At 46.4% G+C, this 17178-nt stretch overlaps 1 protein-coding gene across 5 annotated transcripts in view; it reads right to left on the bottom strand.

Annotated features, from left to right (window-relative positions):
• Nucleotides 1-17178, bottom strand: part of ALS2CL (ALS2 C-terminal like) — a 156052-nt gene that overhangs the window by 68132 nt on the left and 70742 nt on the right. For 4 of the 5 annotated variants that reach the window (XM_063924517.1, XM_063924522.1, XM_063924519.1 and 1 more), the window contains 3 exons: nucleotides 12557-12743; nucleotides 11199-11264; nucleotides 8555-8717 (listed from right to left, as the gene is read on the bottom strand). In XM_063924517.1, coding sequence (XP_063780587.1) covers nucleotides 8555-8717; nucleotides 11199-11264; nucleotides 12557-12743 — 416 coding nt within the window. The remainder of the gene's footprint in view (nucleotides 1-8554; nucleotides 8718-11198; nucleotides 11265-12556; nucleotides 12744-17178) is intronic. The other variant, XM_063924521.1, reaches the window with a different exon arrangement.

The raw sequence follows: 17178 nt of genomic DNA, 5'->3' as shown, positions 1-17178 counted from the left end.
CGGATCACATCTTCAGATGCATTGGTTAATCACCCTATCCCCCAGGGCCAGGGTGTCTCTCCTGTGGTGGCTGCGGAGTGCTCACCTTCTCGAGGGCCGCAGATTCGGCATTCAGGACTGGGTCCTGGTGACCACGGATGCAAGCCTCCGAGGGTGGGGGGCAGTTACACAGGGAAGAAAATTCCAAGGTTTGTGGTCAAGCCAACAGACTTGCCTTCACATTAATATCCTGGAACTAAGGGCCATATACAATGCCCTAAGTCAAGCGGAGATCCTGCTTCGCGACCAACCGGTTCTGATCCAGTCAGACCGCAGGGGCTCATGTAAACCGCCAGGGCGGCACAAGGAGCAGGGTGGCGAGGGTAGAAGCCACCAGAGTTCTTCGCTGGGTGGAGAATCAAGTAAGCGCACTGTCAGCAGTGTTCATTCCGGGAGTGGACACGACCTCCACCCGGGAAAGTGGTGACTTCATCAGGAAGTCTTCACGCAGTTTTGCAAATTGATGGAAACTGCCTCAGGTGGACTACATGGCGTCCCACCTCAATAAAAAGATAAAAAAGGTTTTACGCTGGGTCAAGGGACTCTCAGGCGATAGCTGTGGTCGCACTAGTAACACCGTGGGTGTTCCAGTCGGTCTATATATTCCCTCCTCTTCCTCTCAGACCCAAGGGCTGAGAATTGTAATAAACGGAGTAGTATGAACAATATTCTTTGCTCCGGATTGGCCAAGAAGGACTCGGTACCCGGAACTGCAAGAAATGCTCTCAGAGGACCCATGGCCTCTGCCTCTCAGTCAGGACATGTTGCAACAGGGACCCTGTCTGATCCAAGACTTACCGCGGCTGCGTTGGACGGCATGGCGGTTGAACGCCGGATCCTAGCGGAAAATAAGAATTTACTTACCGATAATTCTATTTCTCATAGTCCGTAGTGGATGCTGGGAACTCCGTGAGGACCATGGGGAATAGCGGCTCCGCAGGAGACTGGGCACATTTAAAGAAAGCTTTAGGACTAGCTGGTGTGCACTGGCTCCTCCCCCTATGACCCTCCTCCCAAGCCTCAGTTAGGATACTGTGCCCGGACGAGCGTACATAATAAGGAAGGATATTGAATCCCGGTTAAGACTCATACCAGCCACACCAATCACACCGTACAACTTGTGATCTGAACCCAGTTAACAGTATGATAACAACGAAGGAGCCTCTGAAAAGATGGCTCACAACAACAATAACCCGATTTAGTTAACAATAACTATGTACAAGTATTGCAGACAATCCGCACTTGGGATGGGCGCCCAGCATCCACTACGGACTATGAGAAATAGAATTATCGGTAAGTAAATTCTTATTTTCTCTGACGTCCTAGTGGATGCTGGGAACTCCGTAAGGACCATGGGGATTATACCAAAGCTCCCAAACGGGCGGGAGAGTGCGGATGACTCTGCAGCACCGAATGAGAGAACTCCAGGTCCTCCTCAGCCAGGGTATCAAATTTGTAGAATTTAGCAAACGTGTTTGCCCCTGACCAAGTAGCTGCTCGGCAAAGTTGTAAAGCCGAGACCCCTCGGGCAGCCGCCCAAGATGAGCCCACTTTCCTTGTGGAATGGGCTTTTACAGATTTTGGCTGTGGCAGGCCTGCCACAGAATGTGCAAGCTGAATTGTACTACAAATCCAACGAGCAATAGTCTGCTTAGAAGCAGGAGCACCCAGCTTGTTGGGTGCATACAGGATAAACAGCGAGTCAGACTTTCTGACTCCAGCCGTCCTGGAAACATATTTTTAGGGCCCTGACAACGTCAAGTAACTTGGAGTCCTCCAAGTCCCTAGTAGCCGCAGGCACCACAATAGGTTGGTTCATGTGAAAAGCAGAAAACACCTTAGGGAGAAATTGAGGACGAGTCCTCAATTCTGCCCTGTCAGAATTAAAAATTAAGTAAGGGCTTTTATATGATAAAGCCGCCAATTCTGACACACGCCTGGCTGAAGCCAGGGCTAACAGCATCGTCATCTTCCATGTGAGATATTTTAAGTCCACAGTGGTGAGTGGTTCAAACCAATGTGACTTAAGGAACCTCAAAACAACATTGAGATCCCAAGGTGCCACTGGAGGCACAAAAGGAGGTTGTATATGCAGTACCCCTTTTACAAATGTCTGAACTTCAGGTACTGAAGCCAGTTCTTTCTGGAAGAAAATCGACAGGGCCGAAATTTGAACCTTAATGGACCCTAATTTTAGGCCCATAGACAGTCCTGTCTGCAGGAAATGGAGGAAACGACCTAGTTGAAATTCCTCTGTAGGGGCCTTCTTGGCCTCACACCACGCAACATATTTTCGCCAAATGCGGTGATAATGTTTTGCGGTTACATCCTTCCTGGCTTTGACCAGGGTAGGGATGACTTCATCTGGAATGCCTTTTTCCTTCAGGATCCGGCGTTCAACCGCCATGCCGTCAAACGCAGCCGCGGTAAGTCTTGGAACAGACAAGGCCCCTGCTGGAGCAGGTCCTTTTTTAAGGTAGAGGCCACGGGTCTTCCGTGAGCATCTCTTGAAGTTCCGGGTACCAAGTCCTTCTTGGCCAATCCGGAACCACGAGTATCGTTCTTACTCCTCTCCTTCTTATGATTCTCAGTACTTTTGGTATAAGAGGCAGAGGAGGGAACACATACACTGACTGGTACACCCACGGTGTCACCAGAGCGTCCACCGCTATTGCCTGAGGGTCCCTTGACCTTGCGCAATATCTGTCCAGTTTCTTGTTAAGACGGGACGCCATCATGTCCACCTTTGGTTTTTCCCAACGGTTTACAATCAGTTGGAAGACTTCTGGGTGAAGTCCCCACTCCCCCGGGTGGAGGTCGTGTCTGCTGAGGAAGTCTACTTCCCAGTTGTCCACTCCCGGAATGAACACTGCTAACAGTGCTATCACATGATTTTCCGCCCAGAGGAGAATCCTTGCAGCTTCTGCCATTGCCCTCCTGCTTCTTGTGCCGCCCTGTCTGTTTACGTGGGCGACAGCCGTGATGTTGTCCGACTGGATCAATACCGGTTGACCCTGAAGCAGAGGCTTTGCTTGACTTAGGGCATTGTAAATGGCCCTTAGTTCCAGGATATTATGTGAAGTGATGTCTCCAGGCTTGACCATAAGCCCTGGATATTTCTTCCCTGTGTGACTGCTCCCCAGCCTTGCAGGCTGGCATCCGTGGTCACCAGGACCCAGTCCTGAATGCCGAATCTGCGGCCCTCTAGAAGATGAGCACTCTGCAACCACCACAGGAGGGACACCCTTGTCCTTGGTGACAGGGTTATCCGCTGATGCATCTGAAGATGCGACCCGGACCATTTGTCCAGTAGGTCCCACTGGAAAGTTCTTGTGTGGAATCTGCCGAATGGGATTGCTTCGTAGGAAGCCACCATTTTTACCCATAACCCTTGTGCATTGATGCACTGAGACTTGGTTCGGTTTTCGGAGGTTCCTGACTAGCTCGGATAACTCCCTGGCTTTCTCCTCCGGGAGAAACACCGTCTTTCTGGACTGTGTCCAGGATCATCCCTAGGAACAGAAGACAAGTCGTCGGAACCAGCTGCGATTTTTGCATAATGAGAATCCACTCGTGCTGCCGCAACACTACCTGAGATAGTGCTACACCGACCTCCAACTGTTCTCTGGATCTTACCCTTATCAGGGAATCGTCCAAGTAAGGGATAACTAAAATTCCCTTCCTTCGAAGGAATATCATCATTTCGGTCATTACTTCAGTAAAGACCCGGGGTGCCGTGGACCATCCCTACGGCAGCGTCTGAACTGATAGTGACAGTTCTGTACCATAACCTGAGATACCCTTGGTGAGAAGGGCAAATTTTGACATGAAGGTAAGCCTCCTTGATGTCCCGAGACATCATGTAGTCCCCTTCTTCCAGGTTTGCAATCACTGCTCTGAGTGACTCAATTTTGAATTTGAACCTCTGTATGTAAGTGTTCAAAGATTTTAGATTTTAAAATCGGTCTCACCGAGCCGTCTGGCTTCGGTACCACAATAGTGTGGAATAATACCCCGTTCCCTGTTGCAGGAGGGGTACCTTAATTATCACCTGCTGGGAATACAGCTTGTGAATGGCTTCCAAAACTGCCTCCCTGTCAGCGGGAGACGTCGGTAAAACAGACTTTTGGAAACGGCGAGGGGAATACGTCTCGAATTCCAATTTGTACCCCTGAAATATTACCTGAAGGATCCAGGGGTCTACTTGCGAGTGAGCCCACTGCGCACTGAAAATCACTGAGAACGGGCCCCCACCGTGCCTGAACTTGTAAAGCCCTAGCGTCATACTGAGGGCTTGGCAGAGGCGGAAAAGGGTTTCTGTTCCTGGGAACTGGCTGATCTCTGCAGCCATTTTTCTCTCCCTCTGTCACGAGCAGAAAAGAGGAACCCTTTTGTCCGCTTGCCAACCAGGACTGCGCCTGATAATACGGCGTCTTATTTTGAGAGGCGACCTAGGGTACATCCCCTTTTTTAAGGCAATACTTCCAAATGCCGTTTGGAATCCCTGACCACTTTACTGGTAGAATACAACGCACTTATACTTGATGCCAGTCGGCAAATATTCCGCTGTGCATCATGCATATATAGAAATGCATCTTTTAATTGCTCTATAGGCAATAATATACTGTCCTTATCTAGGATATCAATATTTCCAGTCAGGGAATCCGACCACGCCAACCCATGCACTGCACATCCAGGCTGAGGCGATTGCTGGTCGCAGTATAACACCAGTATGTGTGTAAATACATTTTAGGATGCCCTCCTGCTTTTTATCAGCAGGATCCTTAAGGGCGGCCATCTCAAGAGAGGGTAGAGCCCTTGTTCTTACAAGCGTGTGAGCGCCTTATCCCCTGTAGGGGGTGTTTCCCAACGCACCCTAACCTCTGGCGGGAAAAGGTATACTGCCAATAACTTTTTAGAATTATCAATTGTCATCGGGGGGAAACCCACGCATCATCACACACCTCATTTTATTTTTCAGATTCAGGAAAACTACAGGAAGTTTTTCCTCACCAAACATAATACCCCTTTTTTGGTGGTATTCATATTATCAGAAAAGTGTAAACATTTTCCATTGCATCAATCATGCAATGTGTGGCCCTATTGGAAATCACGGTCGTCTCTTCACCGTTAACACAGGAGTCAGTATCCGTGTCGGCGTCTGTATCTGAGGTAACGGGCGCTTTAAAGCCCCTGTATGAGACGTCTGGACATGCACAAGCTGAGTAGCCGGCTGTCTCATGTCAACCACTGTCTTTTATACAAAGCTGACACTGTCACGCAATTTCAACAGTACATCCACTCAGGTGTCGACCCCCTAGGGGGTGACAACACTATTACAGACACTCTACTCCGTCTCCACATCATTTTTCTCCTCATACATGTCGACACCAACGTACCGACACACAGCACACACACAGGGAATGCTCTGATAGAGGACAGGACCCACTAGCCCTTTGGGGAGACAGAGGGAGAGTTTGCCAGCACACACCAGAGCGCTATATATATATACAGGGATAACCTTATATAAGTGTTTTTCCCTTTATAGCTGCTGTATTGTTTATACTGCGCCTAATTTGTGCCCCCCTCTCTTTTTTAACCCCTTTCTGTAGTGTAGTGACTGCAGGGGAGAGACAGTGAGCTTCCCTCCAACTGAGCTGTGAGGGAAAATGGCGACAGTGTGCTGAGGAGATAAGGACGCCGAGAAAGGGGCGGAGCCTATCATCCGGTTTTTTATATGTTTTGGCAGGGGTTAAATGCATCCATATAGCCCAGGAGTTATATGTGATGCATTTATTTTAGCCATATAAGGTTTTAATCGATTTATTGCGTCTCAGGGCGCTGCCCCCCCAGCGCCCTGCACCCTCAGTGACCGGAGTGTGAAGTGTGCTGAGAGCAATGGCGCACAGCTGCGGTGCTGTGCGCTACCTTATCTGAAGACAGGGTCGTCTTCTGCCGCCGATTTCACCGGACCTCTTCGCTCTTCTGGCTCTGTAAGGGGGCCGGCGGCGCGGCTCCGGGACCCATCCAGGCTGAACCTGTGATCGTCCCTCTGGAGCTAATGTCCAGTAGCCTAAGAAACCCGATCCACTCTGCACGCAGGTGAGTCCGTTTCTTCTCCCCTTAGTCCCACGATGCAGTGAGCCTGTTGCCAGCAGGTCTCACTGAAAATAATAAACCTAAACTAAAACTTTCACAAAGAGCTCAGGAGAGCCCCTAGTGTGCACCCTTCTCGTCGGGCACAGAAATCTAACTGAGGCTTGGAGGAGGGTCATAGGTGGAGGAGCCAGTGCACACCACCTGATCCTAAAGCTTTCTTTAGATGTGCCCAGTCTCCTGCGGAGCCGCTATTCCCCATGGTCCTTACGGAGTTCCCAGCATCCACTAGGACGTCAGAGAAAAGGGCATTCCGGATGCAGTTATTCCTACGCTGATAAAGGCTAGGAAAGACGTGACAGCAAGACTTTTTCACCGTATATGGCGAAAATAGGTTGCTTGGTGTGTGGCCGGGAAGGCCCTACAGAGGAATTCCAGGGGGGGTCGATTCCTGCACTTCCTACAGTCAGGAGTGACTATGGGCCTAAAATTAGGATCCATAAAGGCCAAGATTTCGGCCCTATCCCTTTTTCTCTCAAAAAGAACTGGCTTCACTGCCTGAAGTTCGGACGTTGTTACAGGGGTGCTGCATATTCAGCCCCTTTTGTGCCTCCAGTGGCACCTTGGGATCTTAACGTGTATTGGATTCCTAAAATCCCACTGGTTTGAGCCACTTAAGACCGTGGAGCTAAAATATCTCACGTGGAAAGTGGTTATGCTTTTGGCCTTAGCTTGGACTAGGCGTGTGTCAGAATTGGCGGCTTTGTCATGTAAAAGCCCATATCTGATCTTCCATATGGACAGGGCGGAATTGAGGACTCGTCCCCAATTTCTCCCTAAGGTGGTATCATCGTTTCATTTGAACCAGCCTATTGTGGTGCCTGCGGCTACTAGGGACTTGGAGGATTCCAAGTTGCTGGACGTAGTCCGGGCCCTGAAACTTTATGTTTCCAGGACGGCTAGAGTCAGAAAAACTGACTCGCTATTTATCCTGCATGCACCCAACAAGCTGGGTGCTCCTGCTTTAAAGCAGACTATTGCTCGCTGGATCTGTAGCACGATTCAGCTTGCACATTCTGCGGCTGGACTGCCGCATCCTAAATCAGTAAAAGCCCATTCCACAAGGAAGGTGGGCTCTTCTTGGGCGGCTGCCCGAGGGGTCTTGGCTTTACAACTTTGCCGAGCTGCTACTTGGTCGGGTTCAAACACTTTTGCAAAATTTTACAAGTTTGATACCCTGGCTGAGGAGGACCTTGAGTTTGCTCATTCGGTGCTGCAGAGTCATCCGCACTCTCCCGCCCGTTTGGGAGCTTTGGTATAATCCCCATGGTCCTTACGGAGTACCCAGCATCCACTAGGACGTCAGAGAAAATAAGAATTTACTCACTGGTAATTCTATTTCTCGTAGTCCGTAGTGGATGCTGGGAGCCCGTCCCAAGTGCGGACTCTCTGCAATACATGTATATAGTTATTGCTTAACTAAAGGGTTATTGTATGAGCCATCTGTTGAGAGAGGCTCAGTTATTGTTCATACTGTTAACTGGGTATAGTTATCACGAGTTGTACAGTGTGATTGGTGTGGCTGGTATGAGTCTTACCCTGGATTCCAAATCCTTTCCTAGTAATGTCAGCTCTTCCGGGCACAGTTTCCCTAACTGAGGTCTGGAGGAGGGGCATAGAGGGAGGAGCCAGTGCACACCAGATATAGTACCTAATCTTTCTTTTAAGAGTGCCCAGTCTCCTGCGGAGCCCGTCTATACCCCATGGTCCTTACGGAGTACCCAGCATCCACTACGGACTACGAGAAATAGAATTACCGGTGAGTAAATTCTTATTTTTCTCTTCATGTTGCAAGTAAGTCGCTAATTTTTGCAAAAAACACATTGGGCACAAGACAAATCGCACAGGACCCGGCGCGTCTGCATCAACAGTGTACGCGAACACATCTATGTGGGTGGTATTTATGTGACCGGCGGTCTGCTGACCGACAGTCACATGACCTCCTCCACCATCCCGCCTGCTCAGTATCCCGATGGTCGGCACAAGGGGCTTGCTGCACTCGCCCCTCCCCGCCGGGATCCCGGCGTCGGTATGCTGCCAGGATCCCGGCGTCGGTAAGCTGACCAGCGGTCAGGAGACCGCCGGTCAGCCATACTACACCGATCTATACTGCCAGTTGCAACCTTTCACCATGATCTGTAAGCTGTGAACTCTGAATGGTGAAATGGTTAAACAAAAATTATAGGACATTGAATGGGTGGGTTGCACTGAACAGCAGATCCTTGATACATCACTTCTTGTGGAATTGTCACAATAGTTAACTCTTTTGTGTCAAGATCCCCCTCCCCCCACTTCCACACACACACCATCCACTTTTACATATTGCATGGGAGGAAAATGCACATGTAACACGCTGTACCTTTGAGAGTGTTCCATTCAGCTTGGATAGCAGTAGTGAGTATTGTTGTACGTGATCCCTGAACGGTTCGATGAGGACTCTCTGTAGCAGAACATTAATGGGGGTCTCCATGGGTTCCCCAACAAGCTGCATGAGGAGCTTTTTATTTGCTTTCCAATAACTGCTTTATAAAACAGAGAATTGTCATTTTCCCAACAGCATGAAAACATTTTATCTACTTTGTACAAAGACGTGAAGATGTATCGTACACATTGTAGCAGAGTATTGGTAAGTGTGTTCTTGCACATTGGTGGTCATTCCGAGTTGATCGCTAGCTGCATTCATTCGCTGTGCAGCGATGAGGCAAAAAAACGGCACTTCTGCGCATGCGGCGCAATGCACACGCGCAACGTACTATTACAACGAACTATATAGTTTCACACAGGGTTGCTTTTCAGTCGCACTGCTGGTCGCAGAGTGATTGACATGAAGTGGGCGTTTCTGGGTGGCAACTGACCGTTTTCAGGGAGTGTTGGGAAAAACGCAGGCGTACCAGAAAAAAAGCAGGCATGGCTGGGTGAACGCAGGGCGTGTTCATGACGTCAAATCAGGAACTGAATAGTCTGAAGTGATCGCAAGCGCTGAGTAGGTTTTGAGCTGCACAAAAAAAAACTTTGTAGCCGCTCTGCGATCCTTTCGTTCGCACTTCTGCTAAGCTAAAATACACTCCCAGTGGGCGGCGGCATAGCGTTTACACGGCTGCTAAAAACTGCTAGCGAGCAACTCGGAATGACCTCCATTTGCTCTTTGCTTTGTGTGAATCAGATTAATCTGTGCTATTTATATTAAGTGGCAATAACAGACATTTCTTATCACCAAGATATCAGCACAACTATTTACACACGGCCGTAGCATGGCACTTCTTTGCCCTGTGCGAAGCCCTCCCAGAACATGTGACGTCATGACATCACAGAGAAGGCACCGTACAAACTGTAGGATGGTGCCATTGTTGCAGATGATAGATTGGTAACCCTACTAGTCTCTTGTGTCATAATCTCAGAGGAAGAGACACTTTCAGATGTTGGTTGTGCAGAAACAGATTGCTGTGTTACTGTGGAAATGTTTATTATTTCATCCCTTTTCTTTGACTGACTGGCCTGTGGGCCAATCAGAACCTGGGGCGGGGCTTCACTGGTGTTGGGAGGCGGAGCTTAGCTCTGTGTCCAGGCATCTTTAAAAAAAAAAAAAAAATCAGAGGTGTGCGGCCGAAAAGGGGGAGTATCCTCGTGGGGAGGGGGTGTGGCCTCACGGGAAGGGGAGATACTGGGAAGCCCCCATAGACTCTGTGTACGAGTGTGCAAGATGCAAAGTATCAAAACTGGGAAACTCCCTGAAAACCTGTCCAGCAAAAGTGGATGAGAAACTTTGCAGTGACTTTGCAGCTTCCCGTTATGTCTGACGGAATGCAGCCCTCCCAAATGGTTACAGTTCCTCATGATAAAGCTGAAAAGTAAATAAAGTGATAAATGTGGAGCTGACAAATACATGGAGATCGTTTGTCCCGTAAAGAAAAGGTACAGGATGTACAGAAGTCTACAGAGATATTGAGGGCTTCCCAGGATGAGACACTGTTGTCGCCGTGTAATCAGAGTGATGTAAATGTGACCCAATCACACCATTTTGCATTGGAAAGCAGAACATTATAGAAAATTATTAAATACAGCCAAAAAGATATAGATCCGGTTATACAGACTGTAGGGAAAGAGGTTCAAAGTAAAGTTTGGAAATGGAGGAAGAAGCACAGAAGGCTTTATCTGGAATGTGGCAAAAATTGTTGCGACGTTTGAAAACCCCATGAAGTAACTGCTTGGCATTTCATGGAAGCCTATAAAGTCAGGAAAAAAAGAAGATATGCAGGAAATATGGGATGATGAGACCACCAGATGACAGACAAGTCTGGATGATATGTTGGAATGTGGTGAAAGGCTCTGATAAGAAGAACAAAGATGGAGTTCATCATGGAAATGACTCCTCCCATGTTGCTCAACTCATGGGTTTTAACTGGGGATGACCTAATTGTTGGAGAGTACAAACAGTCTGGGTGAGACTGTAACAGAGAGGTGAGGCCGCTGCCTCTGTGTCCATCCCTGGTGGGGTTGTAAAAGCCAGTCAGACTGCAGTGGTAGTCGAAGAGCTCACCAGACTTTGAAGTGGCAGCAAAACTCGTATTTCAGGAAAGCCATTTTCAGTTCAATAGGTGTTTCGGTCCTGACTTGGACCTTTGTCAAGATACAGCATCTTGACAAAAGTCCTATCAGGACCGAAATGTTGATTGAACTGAAAGTGGCTTTTCTGAAATAAAAGTTTATCTGCTACTTCAAAGTCCGGTGAGTGCACTGTGGCTTTCTACATTGTAGCATGTATGCTTAGTTTGGGTTCCTACCCCAGCATTACTGACCGTTTACGCGAGTGTGGACCTAATGGACTTTTCATACAGGGTGATCCTGTATGAAAACCGGTAACACACCACATCTTCCTGTGACGGAGCCGAGTGACTGGCATTCAGGGCATCTCATTAGATTGTAGTCCACAGTTCCCTTTTCTAATTAAAATACAATACAGTACCAGTCTGATGATGCAGATGGTGACCCCGGCAGAAGGTTACCTTGTTTGTTTGGCTGATTTCTCAAATCCTTTCATCACCAGATAATTTGTAGCCGACACAAAATATCTGAAATAAACACAGTTGGTGTTAGTTCTGATCGGATGATGCTGGAAAGACACATTCTACAACAAGAACACAGGACTGAGGGCATGAAATGGAGGACGAGTGACGTTTACTCAACACACCAGGCAACAAATAATGTGGTTGTGTCGAGAGGAAGATCTTGTGCAGAGAGGGAGTGGTTGTGCGGGGAGGGAGTGGTTGTGCGGAGAGGGAGTGGTTGTGCGGAGACGGAGTGGTTGTGCAGAGAGGGAGTGGTTGTGCAGAGAGGGAGTGGTTGTGCAGAGAGTGCAGACAGGAAGTAGTTGTGCAGAGAGGAAGTAGTTGTGCAGAGAGGGAGTGCTTGTGCAGAGAGGGAGTGCTTGTGCAGAGAGGGAGTGCTTGTGCAGAGAGGGAGTGCTTGTGCAGAGAGGGAGTGGTTGTATGGAGAGGAAGTAATTGTGCAGAGAGGGAGTGATTGTGCAGAGAGGGAGTGGTTGTGCAGAGAGGGAGTGGTTGTGCACAGAGGAAGTAATTGTGCAGAGAGGGAGTGCTTGTGCAGAGAGGGAGTGCTTGTGCAGAGAGGGAGTGCTTGTGCAGAGAGGGAGTGCTTGTGCAGAGAGGCAGTGCTTGTGCGGAGAGGGAGTGGTTGTGCAGAGAGAGAGTGGTTGTGCAGAGAGGGAGTGGTTGTATGGAGAGGAAGTAGTTGTGCAGAGAGGGAGTGGTTGTATGGAGAGGAAGTGCTTGTGCGGAGAGAGAGTAGTTGTGTGCAGAGAAAGTGGTTGTTGGAGAGGAAGTGGTTGTGCGGAGAGAGATTGGTTGTGTGCAGAGGAAGTGGTTGTTGGAGAGGAAGTGGTTGTGCGGAGAGAGATTGGTTGTGTACAGAGGAAGTGGTTGTTGGAGAGGAAGTGGTTGTGCGGAGAGGGAGTGGTTGAGTGTAGAGGAAGTGGTTGTGCGGAGAGGGAGTGGTTGTGTGGAGAGGGAGTGGTTGTGCACTTTCTGCCCCATTATCTGATTTTAATAACTTTGCAATGCAGGACTGAGGGGGAGATGTATCAATTCTCCTGCAGAGCGGACACGTTGAGAAGTTGTCCATTGCAACCAATAATCTTCTACGTCTCATTTTATAAAATGTACTTTATAAATGCCAGCTGATTGGTTGCTATGGGCACATTCTCCACTCTTTAGGGGGCTTGATACATCTCCCCTGGAATCTCTTTTTATGCCCGCGTTACTAGGTGCATCCATAGGCCACATTAGCAACGATGACGCCTGCTGAAACGTTTATGGAGTAAGATGGCGATTCTACTTGTACTTACTCAGTGTAGCCCTGGAGGAAATGACTCTCTTTTGTCATGAGGTAGATGTCCGGGAGGTCCACCGCTAAGAGCTCATACTTCTGCTTTAGTGCCTGGAAACAGCTGGCGGTCAGCTCCCAGAGACTGTGGAATCTGTCATTGAGAAGCTTCAGTGCCTGCCAGTGATCTCCGCCCAGATCGTGTGCATCTGTATATACAACATAACACACACATGAGATGATATTCATTCCATTATTAGTCACCACCGCCATTTAATTAACTGGGGGAACAAGGACTAAGAGTTTCCATACTATCGGGGGTACTATGGGGCATAGAGGTGAGGGGAGGCTGGGAATGCTGGAGGCCTTCAAGTGCACATGAGAGTCCTCTTCTTAGCATGTGCGGGCCCAGTGCAACCCTAGAAAGAGCATTATTATGCATGTACCTACAAGAGCAGAGTGAAGGCCTCGGGGTAGAGGACAGCCATAGCTGTGAGGTTGGGCCCGGTGGTACAATGTTCTTCTAGTAACAAAGTTGAATAACACACAGGAAGGGAGTGAAGTGGAAAACTAAACACTGAGCTGAATTTAGATTTTAGCTAAGTACAGACAGAAGTTACAAAACTATTGAGTGACAGTTGGAGTTGAGAGGGGGATATGTCCTGTCTTATCTTTAAATAGCAGTGTAAAAATAAATGTTACAAAAAATTGGAGTAGTACACAAGCGCTTCTAATCCTAAAGACAGAGAATTTCTTTACAAGATACACTTTAAATATCCGATGTTCTCTGCTCTCTGTGTGGTTCGCACCTCCAAACTGACCTCCTTTCAAGTGATGGTACACACATAAAGGTATCTTTTCACAAAATTTTTCCACTGATCTTCCTTTTCTATAACCCCTCTTTGTAAGACGCTCACCTCATATATGAGCCCTATATGCTCTGAAAGGTTTCTTTAAAGTCTTCATATATCACACCTTATCCACCACAATCTGAAGGCACCCTCTCCCTTATTATGACGCTCACCTTAGGGTATGTCCCTATGTTCCTTGAAAGGTTTCTTTTGCGGTCAGCATTCGCTGGATGGGAGGAAACCACTTCTTTCCAGTCTCAGGTACTCAGTTATTATAATACCATACGTCCACAATGGTAAAGGGATAAGATTTTAATAAAAAATTTCTCGTACAATAAAAAAAAAAAAAATTCCTCATACAATAAAAACATACATATACCCTCACAAGGCCGTCTGGGTTTATCCCTCTCTGCTCCCTTTGGAACCGATGGTGATAATTTCACCGCAAAAAAAGGTATTATCAGCACTTACTGCCTGGGTTCCTAGTAGGAGAATTCGATTAGTAGAAGGTAAACCTTGAGACCTGGGTAAAAATAGATAAAAGCCAACGCGTTTCGGAAAAAATCCTTCCTCAGGGCATGTTTGGAACCTACCCAGTCGGCCTTTTAAACCTAACTGAGATTCCCTCCCACTCTTACAACCAATCAGATACCCCTGGTATGGGCATCTATCATATACATGTTTCTGGTATATAAAATTGCTATTACTGTATTCCTGAGTAACTGTACAAAGTTTCTTACATATTAGACATCAAATTTACACAAGCAGAACAAAAGAAAAATCGATTTTCACATTAATTGGTATTCCGCAAAATCCGTTCTGGAACACACTTTATGTAAATCCCTATTAATTCTATAAGGGATAGGTCTTTATAGTCCGGATTTTATATCCACGTATTACTGTTGTACTGTGCTGAGTCGTCACTTCCGGTTCCGCGGGAGGCGCGCATATCTCCGTGAAGTTGTACGTCTTAAAGTGTGTTCCTCCACTGACGATGACGTGTTTCCTACACGTTGTCATGGAAACCGCGTCACCCGGTAGTCCTTCCCCGCAGTGGTAACCATGGTAACCGTTGTCTCTCGTCAGTTCCTTTCTGTGCTGACGTATTTCCGGCTAAATGGAATGCACAACAGGAAGTCTCCTGGAGCGCATAACCCGTTTTCCACCGCACAGGGATGAATATTCATATATTCTCATCGCACAAGACAAAAACAACATAAATAAAGATTTGTTAGTGATTGATCAAACATCCACATTCCGTATATTTATACAGTATAACTGGAATTATGATCTCCCTTATATATCATTGCATTCACATATTTTTACTCGTCCTTTTGGTGCAAAGAGACTTAAGTCAGAGAAACCATTTCATTTCAAAATCTACGTTCAGTCCATTAGGGACCAAAGTTTTTAGGTCATAGATGGTCCTCATCTCACTTTTTGCTAATCGTTTTTCCCCATCATTGGTTCTCCAGTTAGGGGTAATCAATTTGATTCCACTGAAATTCTTTAGGTGATTAATATTGCAGGCATGGGCATTTTTGAAGTGTAATGATACATTGTGGGTTTCTAACCCTTTTTTAATGTTACGGGCATGCTCAGCCATCCTTATTTTGAGCGCACGGGTAGTTCTGCCCACGTACTGCAACCCACAAACACATTCTAGGAGATATACAACATTCTTAGAGTTGCATGTTATGAAGTCTTTAATATCATAGGACTTTTGGGTTTGTATAGACTTGTATTGTGTGATTTTACTTTCTTTACTTTTACACATTTTGCACATAGTGCACATACCACATCTAAAAAAGCCCTTTGATCTATTCCTAGTAAGCATTTTTGGGGCCGTCACCACACTGCTTACTATGCTTTCCTTCAAATTTTTAGCTCTTTTATAGATGAATTTAGGTGCCCTTGAAACTACATCTTTAAGACAGGGGTCCTTTCCTAGAATGGACCAATGTTTTCTTATTATTTGTTCAACCTGTCTATATTGACTGTTATATGCAGTAATGAAGAGTACATCATTTGACATTTCATTATTTCTAAAGGGATTAGTGGTTAACATATCTATACGGTCATATTCCCCAATTTCCTTAATGGTGGATATCACATTCTCTTGATCATATCCCTTTATTTCAAATTGTTCTTGAAGGGTTTGTGCCTGCTCCCAATACTTATCGATATCCGTACAGTTCCGCCTTATTCGTTGGAACTGGCTTCTTGGGATGCTTTTCAACCAGTTTAAATGGTGATTACTGCTGTAATCTATATATGAATTACAGTCAGTAGGTTTAGTATGGTTACTCGTTTTGATTGCTCCGTTATCCACATAAATACGGAGATCCAAGAAGTTTACCTCTAGATCGCTAATGTTAAATGTCAGATTAATACCGTACTGATTGGTATTTAACCCCGTACAAAAGGAATTCAAAGATTGACGGTCCCCCTTCCATATAAACAGGATATCGTCGATGTAACGACTCCATGACACCAGACTGCCACCAAACCCATGACCCCCCCACACCTGTTGTTCCTCTCAATACGCCATGAAAAGGTTTGCATAGCTTGGTGCCAGTCTGGTGCCCATGGCCGTCCCTGTCAACTGCAGATAAAACGAGTTCTCAAACCAAAAGAAATTATTACGTAGAATCAAGGATGTGCCCTCTATAATAAAGTTCTTCTTATCCGTGGTCATCTCTTCTTTATTCAAAAAATGTTCTAAAGCCTCTAAACCTAGTTGATGTTGGATTACCGTGTACAGAGACGTTACGTCCGCCGTAACAAACAGAAAACCTGGTTCCCAGTTAACCTTCATAAGTTGGTTTATGGTGGCTATTGTGTCTTTTAAATAGGACCGTGTGGTCGTCACTATTGGCTGCAAAATGTGGTCAATATAGCATGAGAGATTGGATAGGTTGGAATTAATTCCTGCTACAATGGGGCGACCGGGTGGTGTTTCTTTATTTTTATGGATTTTGGGCAGGACATAAAGGACCGGTATGGATGGATTTTCAATGGTCATGTATTTAGACTCCTCCTCTGTGATTGTGCCCAATGTAAGGTACAATCCTAAGAAAACCTCCAATTTTTTGTCTACGTTATCACTCGGATTTCCCCTTAATTTCTGATATGTGGAGGTATCCATGAGTTGCCTCATGACCTCCTTATTATATTCCACCAAACTCATGATTACAATACTCCCCCCCTTATCGGCGGGTTTGATTACGATCTCTTTATTGTTTCTCAGATTAGTGATGGCTTTCTTTTCCTCCTTCGTTAGATTAGTTTTCCTATTTGGTTTGAAGGTCACACTCTCTAAGTCCGCCTTTACAGCTTTCTCGAAAGATTCGATGAAGCTGCCCTTCTTATGTTTGGGATAGAATACTGATTTTCTCTTAAACTTGGATTTGGTATTTGTGCCTGTCACAATATTTCCATCGGGCATATCACTGAAGAATCTTTTTAACGTGAGCTTTCTCACAAATTTTTCAATATCTACCAGGACCTCAAACTTATCACATCTATTGGTGGGAGAGAATTTTAAGCCTTTCTCAAGAACTGATTTCTCATGTACAGTTAATTCATATTGACTAAGGTTGTACATTTTTGTTACTCCTGAGTCAACTTTTTTAGAATCATTTAGTTCTTTTATATTAACTGTAGTCTGGCTTTTTAGGGTGATAACGTTCTTTTTTCCCCTCCTTCTTCGTTTATTGAGATGTTTCTTTGTCCCCCCTCTCTTTCCTCGTATTTTTATCCCTATCTTCTTCTCGGTGGTCTGTATATACCC

This window comes from Pseudophryne corroboree, chromosome 5 (assembly GCF_028390025.1).
Source record: "Pseudophryne corroboree isolate aPseCor3 chromosome 5, aPseCor3.hap2, whole genome shotgun sequence".
NCBI classification, from domain to species: domain Eukaryota; kingdom Metazoa; phylum Chordata; class Amphibia; order Anura; family Myobatrachidae; genus Pseudophryne; species Pseudophryne corroboree.
The sequence above is the reverse complement of the archived record's forward strand: the minus strand, read 5'-3'. Positions and strand labels throughout refer to the sequence as shown.